Source organism: Gavia stellata, chromosome 1 (assembly GCF_030936135.1).
Source record: "Gavia stellata isolate bGavSte3 chromosome 1, bGavSte3.hap2, whole genome shotgun sequence".
In the NCBI taxonomy this organism is placed as follows: Eukaryota; Metazoa; Chordata; class Aves; order Gaviiformes; family Gaviidae; genus Gavia; species Gavia stellata.
The window spans coordinates 3,434,422-3,451,004 of NC_082594.1; the positions used below are offsets into that span (position 1 = coordinate 3,434,422).

The 16,583-nt window shown below is 42.5% G+C and overlaps 1 protein-coding gene across 1 annotated transcript in view; it reads left to right on the forward strand.

The window, feature by feature from the left end:
• Positions 1–3,558: 3,558 nt before the first annotated feature.
• Positions 3,559–16,583, forward strand: part of EMSY (EMSY transcriptional repressor, BRCA2 interacting) — a 38,595-nt gene continuing 25,570 nt past the window's right edge. Inside the window, exons 1-6 of the mRNA XM_059816135.1 lie at positions 3,559–3,628; positions 7,174–7,273; positions 7,891–7,965; positions 10,179–10,354; positions 11,499–11,651; positions 15,050–15,309. Of these exons, the coding sequence (XP_059672118.1) occupies positions 3,559–3,628; positions 7,174–7,273; positions 7,891–7,965; positions 10,179–10,354; positions 11,499–11,651; positions 15,050–15,309 (834 nt within the window). The remainder of the gene's footprint in view (positions 3,629–7,173; positions 7,274–7,890; positions 7,966–10,178; positions 10,355–11,498; positions 11,652–15,049; positions 15,310–16,583) is intronic.

Sequence of the window (16,583 nt, forward strand, 5' to 3'; positions counted from 1 at the left end):
CCTTCGGAATTTCTGGACCACTCTTGCATATTTCCAAGTCTGGGTCTTCATCCCTAATAAAAATAAGACGTATTCTTGGGAATCATCTTACAACATCTGTAGAAACGCAGCAATCGCAGCTTCAGACACTTCATACATAACTGGCTCATTTTTTATGTCTCTCTCCTGTTCTGTGTGCCGAAGGAAACCAAACATCTACCATTTCCTTGAGTACATACATATGTACGTACCTGAGCGTCAGCGTCTGTCTGTCCACCTTGCCCGCAACAACTTTTGATCCCATTGGCCAGTTTCATCCACATTTGAAAAAAATAAAGATCTAAAAAAACCCGCCGTATTGATCTCATTGAGTTTAATGAATATAGGCGCTGAGCAGAGCTGAGAAAATGTGTTTGTGCTCTCTCCGAGCTGCGTTGTTAGCAGAGATTTCACTGGAGAGCGTGTATGAGCAGAGTGCATTAATAAACACACAAACTCGAAGAAAACATTCAGCAAATGTATCTTTTAGTAGACAAATTTTCTTAAGAGGTTTTGGTAGTTTCGTGCTCACAGAATGATTTATTCTACAAATATACAGGTCAGCTGTTAAACACCTCAGATGCTATAAAACTGGCACTCTGCTAGAGCACCGTGGTTCCAATGGATGAATAAACCTTGAAACGGTTCTTTTCTTCTGGAAAGCGTCGAGGCTGTCCCGCCTGTTCCCGCTGACCGGAGTAACCCAGCTAAAAGACATGTTTCCAGACGAGTTTGTGGTGCTGCCTCTGACCTGCAAAGGCGAATTTCAACTTTCTGGCACTAACCTGGTCCGCACCTTCCTCAGTTTTGTGCAAAGCTGAGGACGTTTATTTTTATTAGGTAATATGATGCGGAGATGATGCTATTTGCTTTCAGCTGGTTCTTGTTTAGGAAGGCCATTAAAAAAGAAGGAAAATTGTTTTAGCTCTCATTTACTGTTCAGCATAATTGTTTTCAAGTCCTCGAGATTCATACCGCTGTGAAGAACAATAGGAAATTGCAAGCGAGAAAATGTTTGTCAATGATCACAGGGAAGAAACGTTTTTATCTATAGTTGGGTGGGAATAACAGCACTCGCAGAGCTGGAAAGAGGTGGTGGGATTCAAGGAACACCGTCCACCCGCCTTGTCTTCACCTCAGCAAACATCCAGCTGTTTCTGGCATTCTGCAAGCGAACTATGAAATAAGATTTTCTGGGAGAGAGCAGGATAAGGAGGAGCCCTGCCCTCCTCTTCATCAAACTGCCCGTCCCCAGGGCACCCATCTGCTTTGCCAAATCGGAAAGCGTGCGAGACGAAGCGCGGAAAACAAGCGCCCGCAGCACAAAACGAAGCCCTGTGAGATGGAGACCCGCTAAGCCAAAGCTGATCCGGAAAGGGCTTCGGTCCGATTTACCGGCGATCGCCTCGCAGAGGGTTTCGTGGATGAGATTTATTTTATTTTTTTGTTTTCTCGCTGCAGGTGGACGCGTCGTTTGTAACCTACAGCTGCAGCCCGGAGATGCTTTCTTCTCCATTGCTGACCTGAGCTAAGGTCTTTTAAAGAGATGTAACTACTGCTTTTCTTGGAATTCTGCAGAAAAAAGTTATAATCGCTGCTATATATAACACAGCTGCCAGGCCCCGGGCTCCCAAACCGCGGCTGGCGGCTTTTGGGAGGCGGTGGCCGCTCCGCTCCCCGGGGAGTTACCGCAGGCAGCGAACAGCCCCCGCGGCGGTCGCGATCGCCGTTTCAGGGCGTGGATTGTATGACCTCATTGTTTGCGCGGAAACGCGGTGACTTCCAGCCCTGCGCGGCACCGCGCGGAACCGCTGCGGGTTTGAAGTCAGAAAGCTGGAAACGGCCAAATGACGTCAGGGCTGATGTCAACCCTGCCGGATTTCTTCGCAGAAGCGGCGGGCAGCCGTCAATGCCTAAAGTTTGGGGCGACGCGGGATGCGTTTCAACCACGCCGCGCTTCGCAGCGGCGCTGCAGCGCGCCCCGGCCCCGGCGGACAACGCGCGCGGGTTTTTGTCCCCTCTCGCCGCCCGTAACGCGGCCGCCGGGCCATGGCGGGACGGCCGGCGCCGCTTCCCACCGCGTCGACAAACGCCGAGTGAACTACAGCTCCCGGCGTGCCCTGCGCCGCCGCGCATGCGCCGCGCCCTCCCCCCGCGCCATCTTGGCACCCGCTTCTTCCATCTCCTCACTCGGCGACGGTGGTGGCGTGGGGGTGCGGGGACTACAACTCCCGGCGTGCTCCGCGGCGGCCGCGCATGGGTAGTGTGTCCCGCCGCCATCTTGGCCCGGGGAAGCGCTGCTGCCGCCGCCGCCGCCACTAAACAAACCCGAGAGCGGCACCGGGGGGGAGGAGGGGCTCTGCCGCCGAGGAGCCTTTCGATGTGCCAGGCACGGCCGGGCAGGTGGGTCCCGCTCCCCGGCAGCGCCGCCGCGCCTCCCCACTTTGCCCGGGGCGCTCCCCTGGGGGAGAGGGGCAGCTCCCCTTCCCTGGACGGCGGGGACCCGCCGTCCCCGCCCGGGCCCGCGGGCAGCGCTCCGTCCCCCGCCTGCAGGCCGCCGGCGCTGCCCCTCCGCCCGGCGCGGGGAAGCGGCCGCCGCCCGCTCCATCCCTCCCTCCTGCCGGCGGGGGCCCCGGGGGCGGCCGCCCCCGAGCCCGGCGGGGACCCAGCGCCGCTGGCTCCCGCCGGTCCCCCGCGCCGAGGGCCGGGGAGTCCCCGGGGCGGTGGCTGCCTCCGGGCGCCCTTGGGGGAGATCCTCCCTCCTTTTAGCCCCGCTTTGGAAGGTGCGAGGGCGCCGGGGCTTTTGTTCCCCGTGCCCCCCCCGCCCCTTTCCCCCCCCCCCCCCGCTGTGCCGTTCCCTGCCCGGGGAGCGCGGCGCGGCAGCGGGCTGGCACAGGCCGGCTCGCCCCGCTCGCCTCCGGCTCCTCTTTTTCCTTTATTATCCTCGTTGCAACGGAGAGATGCGCCCTCTTTCCCCGCCACCCCCGGAATCTCGCCGAGATGCGATCGGGCGAGGGGGTGTTCCCGTGTTTGGGTTTTTTGGGGGGCTGGTGTTGGTACGTGGAAAGCGAATTTTCACGGTGTTTTTGCCATTCTGTCATATAATAGGCTAGTGCTAAATGCATTCCCCGGGGGGAAGGGGGGGCGTGCGGTTAACTGGAAGAGTTCTTATAATAGGTGCTCTGTGCATAAAGAGAGGGAGGAGACTTGAACATCAATTCGGGGAGCGTTTCAGCATGAAAAAAAGGCTTGAGAAGGGGATAGGAAACTCGGTAAAACGGGTTGGGTGATGGATCTGAGCAAGAGAGGATCGGAAGTCCGTGCCCTTGTGAAACTGCTGAATTCCTGTATGGCAAAGCATGCCATTACAAAGGTTGGAGCGGGGATGGGAGCGAAGGTGTCGGTGGAGTTGTGAGCAGGCTGAGGAGAGTTTGCATTAATCGGCTTGGGAAATCAATAAATGATGGACTTGCGCTTACTGCATTTATATTCCTTTTTCAGCGAGGCTGAGCTCTGTGGGAGCACAAACAGAAGGGAAAGATGCCTGTGGTGTGGCCAACTCTTCTGGATCTCAGCAGAGATGAATGCAAGAGGATCCTTCGCAAACTGGGTACAGTAAGATACAATTTGTGGGTCTGTATGTTTGCCCTTTTAAGATTTGCCTGCTTGCTGCTTCCATGAAATACTTTAATATGTCTACAGGCAACTTACAAGTCATTTCCTGCATTTTGCATGTGTCATTGGTTTGACAGCCCTGGCTTAAAATGATGTTTGGCAGATGCTCTCTGCCTGAGCAAAATGAATAGAGCAGAATTGTTTTGGTTTGGTAGAATCTCTCATGGATGCCCTGGTCCATCTCTGCCTTGATGTTGCAGTGTTGCATTGCTGTTCTTTTTACGACTGTTAACATGCAATGGGATACTCTGTGAGAGAGGAGGGTCTTCGTTTGTCTTTCAGTTCTGTATTAGACACCTTTCTGTATCGAAAAAATCATGGAACCCTGGTTTAATTGACACGGTGGGACTGAGTTCAAGTAGTAAAGGTACTATCGTAAAAACTTGCAACAGGAGAAAAAAATTGTGATGGTTTGTGATTTACACAAATTATCAGGGGAGTGTGAAAACAATGTTCTCTTTTTTTAACTGTCATAATAACAGGAGCTTTTTGCAGTGTTTCAGATGTATTTCAATATCTGAGACCCCTGCCAAATAGATATATATTGGGAGATTTTTTGGTGCTCTGTCCTTGTAAATACACATGTACAAGGAGACGTGCTTTTGTATTTTGGAAGGTAATAAAAATATTTGCTCTTTCCTCACATCCAGTTTTGGCTACCACAGGAGAGAGAATCGCTTGTTAGACCATTGACCTGATCTTGTGTAGTTGTTTTTGGGTTCTTACAGCTGAATTTCTTTTTATTTGGTGGAGGAATTTTTGCTGGTTAAATGATGTGTAGTATTAAAGGGGAAAAAAACCTTAGATTTCTTTTCAGACTTTCTTCTGAGGAGCATAATCTAAGAGATCATGTCAGGGAGAAGGTTGAGACTGCCTCTAACTTCCTGTGACAGTCAAGTCACAGCTTTTCTCATTCTCATTTTACTTGAATGTTAAAAGATTATGTGCTGCAATTCTTAACTGTGCCAAGGTTCTCATACATTATGAAGCCATCCACTTTATTTTCTGAGAGTTGAGAATTTATTTTCCCTCGCTCTGCCCTTTTTATTTCATTTCTTGGGAATCTGGGATTTGCGTTCTGTTGAAACAGACATCGACGCAGATGTTACGCACGACGTTGCAACGAAGCTGTACATCCATTAAGGTGACAGCCCCAGGTCTTAAACGAGGCTCAAAAAGTATGAAAACTAGGAGAAAGTGCAGGATGCCAAAAGATTTGGACTGGATCTGTGCTACTAAATTTTGTTAACGTAGCTCTGCTGGCTAGGAATGTGGAAAAAAAAAAAACCCAACAAAAAAACCCCCAACTTCCAGCCCAGCTGACGGCGGTATGCTGGCAGAACACTGCTGGTGCAGCTGAGCCAAACAGAGCTGCAGCTACACCTCCTTCAATGACATAACCTAGGCTGACAGGAAAAAAAAATTAAAAAAAAAAACCCTTTTTTTTTTTTTTTTTAATTTTATTGCTGGCATGAGCTGTGTCCCCACAAGAGGGCCCTGCCAGCGCAACAGAGGATCAGAGCCTGTAGCAGCCCTGCCTCTTCTAGGGTAGAGAAGCTCTCGGTTTAAATAGACCACAAGACTGGAGGGGGAAGGAGGGCAGGCAGCGGGACCGAATAGCTGTGTAACAATCCTATCCAGCAATATTCATCTGCTTTATAGAGTCCCGCTTTTCCAGCTCTCACCCCAACATCCTGCTTGGTTGCCCGTTCAGCAGTAGCGGGGTAATCTGTCATGAGTGAAATGCAATGGTGTAGGTGAGGCTGAAATGCGCCCTGAGGTGCGCAATACCTAGCGTTGTTCTGCGGCGTGCGTGGTTTATAACTGAATAAGGGGATGATGGTAGCGCCTTACACTTGAAATAATGGTATTTATTTGTGAAACCTGTTTTGGCTGTTTGATCTGTTTTGTGTTGGAAAGGGAGCGCGCCAGTTAGTCATTGCTACATAGACATAAGGGTGAGGAAGCTAGTTATAGCTGTTCTGTAATCTTCACTAGCTTCCAAAAAGCCAGAATGTGCATTTTTAAAGCCCTAGTGTAGAGGACCTCTATTAAAAATGCAGAACGGAAAAAAAAAAAAAAGATCTATCCTTGCTAAATAATTATATGGTTGTATCTGAGAATTACTTTATGTTGTTAACAGAGGAAAATAATTAGTATCTTAAATATTGTAACATGGTTGTCTAAATAAATGTTGATATTAGTAATAACCATTGCATTAATTAGCAAATGTTTTATAACTGAAGCTGTAAATGCTTCTGTAGGTCACTCAGCATCCCTGTGCAGGCTGCATAGCTAACCAAAGCGACTCTGCTTTGTGTTTTGTCTGCTTAATCGGGACAGGAGAGCAGGACTTCTTTTCAGCACAATTCCTTGATTTGATTTGTAAATTAGTTCTTTGGAATCCTAATCTGAAAGCTTTTCAGAATAGCATCAGTCTTTCTTTTGCAAGGAACTTCAGAGGTGTTAGGTTTTGGCCTGCCCCTTTTATTCTTGCTTTTGGTTAACTGGGATCTGCTGGTTTGGTTGGCTGCTGAGGTGGGGGTGCCGAATGAAAGGCACCCATGTAAATATCGAAAGAATTTGTGTTTCTAGTTTACAGCAGGAGTTTCTTTAAACCGCGCTGAGCTTAGAATAGCAAGTCATTCTCTGGCAAATTAGCAGACTCCATTATTTGCATTAGGTGTTTTTTCACCCTGCTTGGTAGGACAAAATTCAGAAGTTTCAGTAGCCTTTAACTATTCTATTTTTTAAAACGCCGATGGCGTGACATTTACATAGGTCACCTGGAATTATAAATTTACATTAAATCAGAGTTGTGGTTTTGGGAGTTAATCTTCGTGACAGCTCTACATTTAAGAATAGCTGGATTGTTTCTTTTGTGCTGAGCAGGTTTAATTCCGTGTGTTGCATTCTTTTCCGATTCAAGCAGTTGTACACATCAAGTAAATGGGCATAAAAGATTATGATGATCGTATTTAACAAACTGGAGCTGATGTTCTCCATGCTAATTAAGGAAAGGCGTTAGGGAAGAATCAGTTGCTCTTTTCACGGTGTATTTCTTTCTCGAGCCAAGCTTTTCCATGCAACTTGTAATAATGATACGTTTTAAAGGTTTTTCTTCACCTGCTTCTAGAGAATTCTGAGCTACTCTCCAAATCTGGGGACTGTTTCTTCAAGCTTTCTGGCTGAACTGTCAGCTCAGAGAGAGCTTGAAATACTCAGTTGGGTTTATAAACTAGATAATCCTCTGTGATGATACAATTGTTTCATAGAAAAGCTGTACGCTCTAGAGTAATTGACTGAGAGAGTTCTAAACCATCAATCTCTTTTGAAAAGCACTAAATAATTGAAAGACATGTTCCTCTTAATGATTTTGAAAATTAATAGAATACTGTCAGTAATACTGAAAATAACGTATTTTTTTCTTTCCTTTGCCGTGAGCATTAAATAAAAATACTATTTGCTCTAATTCTTCAGAACTGGAGGCATATGCAGGTGTCATCAGTGCCTTACGTGCACAGGGAGACCTTACGAAAGAGAAGAAGGATCTTCTTGGAGAACTCTCTAAAGTGCTTAGGTAACCCTGACCTTTTTAAAATAAGAACCGATGACCTGTTTTCTTTTAAGGTATTCCGTGCTTCTTCTGTCACCCGTATCTCTAAGCAAATCTTAATTTAGAGAAGTAATTCTCCATCTTGCAGAGGTTTTATTCCTAGTTTTCAGTAAGGAAAACAGCTGTGCTTCTGTGGTTGGAGCTTTACTGTTTTGGGAGATACTTAGTGTTAGAATCATTACAGCTAGCTCATGAGTGTGTGCTAGCTTGGAGTTTCGTCAAGGTAGGACTTCAAGGTCTTTGGGCCCAAGTTACATCAAGAAAGAAGGTTGCATGTACTGTGCAAATTTTTCTACCATGTGCTTTAAATTTATTGCTCTCATTAGGAGGGTTGTAGCTGTTTTGCAGGGGTACCCTATGAACAGTAATGTTCTTTTTATTCTTCAGTAATATTTTTGAACAATATACATTCATTCTTTCTCACTGTGATAGAAGAAGTTCAGTGACAATCTCTTAAACATAAGTGCTCGTTCCCTTTCGTCTCTCGAGTGGATTATTCATAAGTTTCATTTTAGCTGGAGGTTTTAGATAAATGTTCATGTCTCCCTCTGACTAAAATATATCGCTATTTTTTCTAACAGTATTTCAACGGAGCGACATCGTGCTGAAGTTCGGAGAGCAGTAAATGATGAACGACTAACGACTATTGCACACAAGTAAGTTTTAGGTCATTTTCTACGTGATTTCCAAAGGTACCGTTTGGAAAAGCCGTATGCCTTAACTGAACGATAGAACCTTAAAGATTGATAACGTTTTAAAGAACAGTAGTTAAAACAGTGTATGGCTGAAGGAATTACTGTATCAGATTTACATCAGGGAACTAGAAACAGTTATTTAGTACGGTTGCATTTTGGATCTGAAGGCCTCCCATTCACTGTACAAGTACGATATAAGAAACAATCTTTTGCCATGAAGAGCTTTCTGTAAGGTAGACCAGAAGAAACAGAGTAGAGAAAATAGAGAAATTCATAAGCAGAATGAACGTTTGCTTTATTATTTTTTGTTTTACCTTTAATTTTATTTAAATCCATTTGGAAAGATTATATTAAGAGGGTCTTAACTACATCGAAAGACAAAGGGAGGGAAAGAGGTAGCAGAGATTAGTGGAAAACAGTGTATCAGCACAGAGGGGAAAAAACGGTCAGCGTAAAAAAACTGCAGCAAGCTAACTGATGACATCAGTGTCCACTGTTCTCTGCCTGATGCAGCTGCTGTGCTGGCATCAACTGGGCTGGTTCCTCCTTGCGTTTGCTTTCGCAAGCTCCACATGATTTTGAGAGGTGGAGAGGAGCGACAGGGCAAGTGCTTACGCATCTTTGATAGTTAACCATCTTACTATTAAGAGCTGGGTTGTAAGTGTATTTTTCTTTCTTTTTCTGTGTTATAACCACTGATTTTTAAGTTTGACTCCTGTAGCTTAGGTGTGATGGGGAGAAAAAAAGGAAATCATACAAATAGCAGTTGTCTGATCCGAGACTCACAGAAATCAGCGTACTGGTTTAGTGCTGCAGAAGGACATTTAACGTTTTAGTGTTTCAATGTTCAAGTTTAAAGAGTTAGAAATAGGCTGTTTACCAAACAAAAACCACCAAGTTCCTTACGCCTCTTTAAAGAAAGGGAAAAAAAAAGATGAAAAATAAGCATTTAGTTGTCAAATGAGGATTCTTTTCTTGAATCAAGTTTCCTTTTTAAGTAGTAGTTCTGTTTTTAGCATTTTACAGAACAAGCATAAAGTTTGTCCTGAGGTGTTGAACTTCAGATGGATGAGATATTATAATCCAGACAAGATGCAATTGTGAAGTGCTGCATCTCTTTATTTTTCCTGGGGTAATTCTTTGTAAGTGATGGTTGGTAATGTAGTATTTGACTTAAATAATTCTCTAACTCATTAGGAAAGCCGACTTTGCTAGCTTTGCTATATGCAATGTTTGTAGTCTTATTCTTGATTTTAAATATGTATTTTTACCTCAGCTGATGTAGCTCTGCTTGTATTATATGAACACGTATGAAGAACGCTGAAGCGTATCAGGATTTAACAACAGAGCAGATCCTCTGCATTTTACGAACTAATTTGTGGTAGCTTTTGCTGCAACTTGCTTGCAATAGTTCATGTGAGAAGTTGTTTTTCAGAATATATTAATACATTAAATGGGTTGATTTGCTTAAGAACATAACAGCATTGAAAAATAATTTGCCATTTTTGTTTTGCTCATTTGACAAATGACTCATGTAAAACAGTCATAAACAGAAACACTTCTCCATCTAGATAAGAACAGCATTTTTTGGAAACATTCTAGTTCATGCATAAGTACTTAGGTTAAGAGAAAATGAGAGCAGCAGGCTGGTTTCTGTTGAGGAAGGTGCACGGGGTGTGTTTAAATCATTTAATGTTCTGTTAGCTTGTTTGGGACTACTTTAATAAGTCTGAGAAACTTTTCTGTTCAGGTAGAACAAGATTTGCATTAGAAGCCAAGGGTTTTTCCTTGTAACTTAATCGATTTCAGTAGTCTTCCGAAATTTATTGGATGTCTAGGTATTTTTGTTAGCCAGAAGTAGAGAGTGTACCAACTCTAGCTTAATATAAGGGGTTTTGAACATGACATCCACAGACCTTGGGCCCTTGAAGGGCTCTGTAAAACAAAACAGTAAAAGAAGCAGCAACTCTTAAATTTTCTATGGGAGGATTTCTAAGTCAGGTGGGAAAAATATAAGGGCTTTCATGAGATGAAGAAAGTTGAAGATTATTGCTCTAGTATGTCTTTAGAAACTGCCTTTTAGACTTTTGCTGTTGAAAAAAGGCACTTCAATAGGAGTACTGAGTATTTTGGAAACTCGGCAGGATACTTACAGAATGTGCATTTCTGTTTAGTATGTCTGGACCAAATAGCTCTTCCGAATGGTCTATAGAAGGTCGTCGACTGGTGCCGCTGATGCCACGGCTTGTTCCACAAACAGCTTTTACTGTTACCGCTAATGCTGTTGCCAATGCAGCTGTTCAGCACAACGCATCTCTTCCAGTTCCTGCAGAAACTGGAAACAAAGAAGGTGAGAGAAAACCGGGATTCTACTGCAGTCTCTGGGAATATAAAAATAATGTCACAGTATAAGTTGTTATCTTAGATTTTAAGTGTTAGATATTTTTTAAAAAATCTGAATAATTCTTATTGCACAGTATTCAAAGAAATCTAAAAAATATATATTTTTTTTAGAAAGGTGCCTTTGCAGCATCCGCAGCATAAATCTGACAGCTTTGTGTTAGTGAGTACATTAGCAAGTGGAATTAAAAAAAAAAAATTGCCAGAAAGCGAGGCGGAAATTCACTGGTTACCTTGTTAAGCTCTGTAAACTATAAAAACTTAGATCGATGGCTTAAGATTTTGCAAAGTTCTGTAAGTGATGAAAGATGTTTCAGAACACTTTATTTTAAGAATGCGAGTGAGTTTTAGTGAAAGTCAAGAAAATTTTGTTGGTTTTCTTGGTGTGTTTTTTTTTTTTCCTTCAGATTAAACATACCAGGTTAACAAGTTAAGATTGCTTTCTGCTTTCCCTATGCCTTTTAAATAATGCTAGTACACATCCATTTCACTTGGCTGAATAGGCTTGAGTTATGCTTCATGCAACTAGAGAATGTGTAACACTTCTTGAAACAGGCTGTTTTATTCTGGTTTTGTGAGAACTACTGGATCATTGTGCTATTACTTATAAGCAACAGTTTAAAAAACTGATTAGCAAAATCAGTTGTTCATTACTGAAGGAATATTTCGGTTTCTTCAACTGATGTACTGTTGAGGACAGGCATTAGCTATTTTCTATCAGTTACCAGTCTAGATATGGTCATTTACAGAAAAGCAGAAAGGTCAAAATACTGAATTAATGCTAAAATGAAAAGTAACAAATTGTAAAGTAAAACATCAGATTAATACGAATAAAAAATGTAGAATCAGCAGCACAGATTTCTGGGGACGGGAGGAGGGGAGGTTAGATTTCTGTGTTGTCTTTGAAGGCCGTTAAGTCCATGGCCATGCTTAGGTCAAACCGGGGAGTATTCAACAGTAAGAGGACTTGCAGAGGCAAAGATGTGGATAATGACCCAATAAGTCTTTGGCTTCCATTTCAGTTGTTAAAATAGTGATAGCATAATGGCATTCTGCACTTCAGTTATATGGAAGGTGTCTTTTCTCCTCTTCAGTGGTGGTTTGCTATTCCTACACAAGTACCACTTCAACCCCAACATCTACCCCTGTTCCAAGTGGCAGTGTAGCAACAGTGAAGTCCCCCAGACCCGCCAGTCCAGCCTCCAATGTAGTCGTCTTGCCAAGTGGAAGTACTGTTTACGTCAAAAGTAAGTGATACTAGTCACTGATTAACAAAAGGAAAAGAAAGGGATAGTCTTGTGGCTGAAGCATGGACTGAATTAGACGCTCTGACCTTGGGCAAGTCCTTTAATGCCTTGGTGCCTTCGTTTAGTCTAAAGAATGAATTTATTGCTTCCTTTTTCAGAGAAATTGTGTTCAGGATAAATTCACTCACTGTAAAATGCTACAGGGAGCATAATGGCAAGGACAACAAGAGTGAAAAGTATTTTGAAAATAAAATATAGGAATTGCTGTATATCAATGGATTTCTAATCCAGCTTGTTCAGAAATTGTCTTTAAGGTGGCTCTGCTGGTTGCTTCTGCAGAGGACTTCCCTCTTCCTTCTGCTTAAATAATGCATAGTAGTCACTTATTTGAGTTAGAAAAGGTCCCTCCTTTCCACTTTCACAGTTGACCTAGATTTTTTTAGAATACAGTAGTATGGCAAGCATTTTTATGTTTACATTAACTCTGGCCATTTTGTGATTTATCTGGAAGCAAATCTTAAGTGAGGCTTGCATTCCTGGGCAACTGTGAAAACTCCATAGAAAATCCCACCAGATACCCATCTTCGTGTATTTAAATTTGGAAATCCAGAGCATAACGTCTAGAAACAGTCTTTTTTTCTTGTGTCCCCTCCCCCTTCTTTCTTTGGCTAATAAATCAGCAAGTTCTAAAAGCAGAATACGTCCTCATACGTGTGCCCAGCTCATCAAAGGTAGTTTTATTTAACTAATAATTTAAAAAGTTTCTTTCTGTCCTCATTTGTTGTCTGTCAAAATGCAGGTGACAAGTAAAGATTAATAGTGACGTTGATTAGTGCCATTTTTATGCTTGCTGTGGATACCTTTAATATTTTAAAAATTATTTTAATCTTTATGCTATATGTGCATGTTTGTATACACTTCTAGCTAGTCAGAAATGTCACATTGTACATAAATGCAATGTTACCTGCAAACCACCATCTTTAACGGCTATATCAACCCACGGAACCCATTACATTAAGATTTTTCATTTTTCTGATTTAACGCACTAATGACTCAGCTTTAGTTTAAGAACATTTTCCCCTGAATCTTTAACCTCTTAAAAATTTAATTTAGACCTCTATTGAATTATTACATGGTAATGAGTATAAAACCAGTCTAGACACACGATAAAGGGATGAAAGGTCCATCCCTAGATTTCATTTTTTTTCCACACTTCGCGTGTGTCATTTTCTTTTTTTTTTTTAAAGGAATCGTGTGTCTTTCAGAATGCGTTATATCAGTCACGTTAATTTTAACAAACCTGCTTAAGAGCAAACTCGGCAGGCCTGAGTTATAGTCGTGACTTCACCACTGAACTGTTGCGTGACCTCGTCCGAGTCACAGTCTGATTGAGCCATTAACCTCTCCGTGCCTCTGCTTCCTTGCTTGTCAGGTGTGAGTTATAGTCAAGCTGTAGTACCTTTTAGCTAAATGCTTGTGGGAAAACTGTGCAAAGGCAGTTTCTAACATGAAATTAGAGGAATAACATTCTTACAGAACGCCAGCGGTGAAAACAGGAGATGAAATGAGCTATACTTAACAGAAAATAATGTTCTGCTAGTTTAATCTTACTTTCTTACTTCTGTGTTGGGTTTTTTTTTTTTTTGTGGATGAGGACCACAAACAAATAGTCTTTTCTTCAGTATTTCTTGTGAGCCACCATAAAACCAGCTGTGTCTTAACATCCTAGCTGCATGTGGATTTTTGATTCAAACGGATTCTGGGATTCTGAAATTCCTGCACATTTTTGATGTGATTAGTGACTTCACAGTTATAAGTTTACATAGTACACTCGCGGTAATGCTTAAAAGCCTGTTCATAATAGACCTTAAAGTCATGTAACCACATCTCTGCTTTATAGGTGGAGATCACAGCTAGGCTTGTTCAGGGCCGTAAAGTAAATTGTTGATTAGAGCTTTGAAATCCAGACTCGTAGATCCACACTTCATCTGTACTGCTGCAGCCAACAAAAACTATTTTTTGGAGTTCAAAGCAAAGTTAAAATAGAGCCTTTGCTTCTCTTCTCCAGTTCACTTTCCCATCTTTGTGTGGGTACAACTGTCAGCCTTCTGAAGTGTACCTGCAAATGAGCTGGTGCTCATACTAAGAGAGAATCCCATTTTTCAGAAATCACTTGCTGTGCTACTGGGCACTTTCTTGTCCATGTTAATTCCTGCGTCTTCACTTTTCAAATGCCAGAATATTTAGTTATTTTAATTAGAGATTGGCCATAATTAGATCTTGACCCTAATTAGAGATTGACTGCCAACCACGTTTGCTTGGGTTACCAGCAAGACTGCTTTTTGCCGTGACAGCACTTTTTGTCTTTAAGCCCCAAGCATACAGAACAAGATCTTCAGTCTTGTTCTGCATAGGAGGGATTGCGTCTTTTCTGCTTATCTCTCTTTTTTAAAATTGTTTAACACTGGCTAATTTGGTAAACATAAATGCTACCCAATAGCTGTAAGAGATTTTCAAGATTATTAAGCTGTGTCTTTCTGTAATGTATACCAATTTATGAACCTATTGCTTACTTTGGGAAGTTTCATATGGATTTAAGATCCATTGATCATGCTGTTACCCTTTGTTCAGCTGACTATTTTAGCTGATTTTTTTTATATGTGTGCAGTAAATGATTGTGAGGAAGAATGAAGTCCTTTGAGGCCGGACTACTTTTGTTTTTCATGATTGTGTGTTAGGTGCTGTTTTGTATCTGTTGCACAAAATGCACCAAACGAGGCAGAAGCTAATAAAGTGAGGTTTGACCTTCATAGTTTAAAGCATGTCATTAAAAGAAAAAAAAAAAGATCTCAGGATGCTCTGTGGAGGTGAAAGGGAGAAGGGTACTGTAATGATAAGCATGGCATGAGAGTAGGTACAAAGGTTGAAGTCAGAGAAGATGACAGGAGGATAAACTTCAGTTGTTGTAAACAAAACCAGCAACAACAACAACAGCGCAGTGTAAAGTTTTAAACTGAAACGTGCATGACATTATCCTGACCCCCTTGTGTGTGTAGTCTCATTAGCCAAACTTCTGGAGATGGAATGAAATCCCTGTGCTGGCTCTTATGTTCTTTTAATCTCTTAAGCTGAATGAAGTAACCTGGTAACTGAGTAGCTTGGGTTTTTTAGGGTTTGTTTCTTTGCTTTATGGCACTGTAAGTGTGGTCTATATCAAGGACTAAGACCATCTGTGATGTGATACAGGTTAGTTGTGACCGTAAGATGTAATTTATCCTCTATTTCTTTTTTTTTTATTTGAAAGTGGGTATAAGACTCAGCAAGTTTGTAGTGTTTTAGAAAGCACTGAGAGCTGCAGATGGGGAAAATATAATTTAGAAAAAGTACATCTTTTCCAGGTGTCAGCTGCTCAGATGACGATGAAAAGCCCCGCAAAAGACGGCGAACGAATTCTTCTAGTTCTTCCCCTGTTCTCCTGAAAGAAGTCCCGAAGGCAGTGACTCCTGTCACTAAAACTATCACAGTGCCTGTAAGTGGCAGCCCCAAGATGAGTAATATAATGCAGAGCATTGCCAACTCCCTACCACCACACATGTCGCCTGTGAAAATAACCTTCACTAAGCCCTCAACACAGACAACAAACACGACAACACAGAAGGTATGTGGGGGAAGCTGCCAAATGTTACTTTATTCTGGTTTTATCAATGAATAAGATGTGATGTTTGACTCTTCCTTTCTATGAACTGTCTAGCTGTTTTTTAAGGATTGCACTTGGGATAAGGTTATCCCTCTTTAAAACGAACAAAGAGAAAACCAGACTCTTGTATGAATTTAGTTCACCTGTGTGTGAAAGGACCTGGATTGACAGCCGTGGAGACTGAAGCCCTCTTTTTATCCACAGAACAGGTACAGCACAGGCAGCGGGAGTGCAAGCTTCCCCCAGACTGCCCCACCAATGTGCCTCAACCCTGACCTGAAGGGACCACTTCTAGGGATGAGAGGGGATTCAGTCTCCATGCTCATTCAATTCTTGGCCTCTCTGGTGAGACTGCCAACAAGGTTGCCAGTTAGTACCATTTGTGGTGTTGGGTTCTGTGATATGGACACTAGTCCACTGAGAACTGGATCACATAGGCCACTGAACAGCCTTCAGATGGTAACAACTATTGGTCAAAGGTAAACTTTCTTATTTCTATTTTCCTTATTTATAATTATTCTTTGCAGTAGTAGAATTCCAGGAGAGGTGGCATGGGCTTTCCCTTGCCAAGCCTTTTGTCTAGAGACTACTTTTTTGGGGTCTATAAAGCTTATTCTTGGAGCTGATCAAAGACTGGGGGGCTTTATTTTCCTTTCAGTACTAGTGTGCCATTTCTCATTCTACATTAAGCAGTGTTACAGTGATCAAAATCAGTTGCGTTATTTCAGCTGAGTGTGCCCAGCTTTCACCAGAATGCAGTGTGTGGAAAAGGTTTTCTGTGTTGAAATTGCGTGTTGGACTGAGATTTTTACATGCCTGATCTGTGGCGTGACTATTTTCCCATGCTTTAGGAAGCATTTCAGATGTGTCTACTTTTTTGTTCTTAAGGTTTAAAAAAGTTTAGTGGCTCAGACCAAGTTCCTTCTTAGTATGGTTATTAATTAAGGCAGACTTGGGGGCGGTCTGTGGAATTAATTTAGCCTTGATACTGACAGACTGATGGTAGTCTGGCCACTAACAAGCATCTTTTTTTTTTTCTAACTGGGAGAGTTTGACTATTGAGCTCAAACCTTCACACAGTATTTGTTCTATTAGTCATCTTAATTGTTTTATGACTGTGTTTGGATTAGCAGAGTTCCCATGTCCCGATTTTTGGACACTTTTAAACCAAGGAAGATTAACTGAAGTAATGTGCAATAAAGAACTTGCTTTCTGGCCTTTTCCCACTTCAGAGC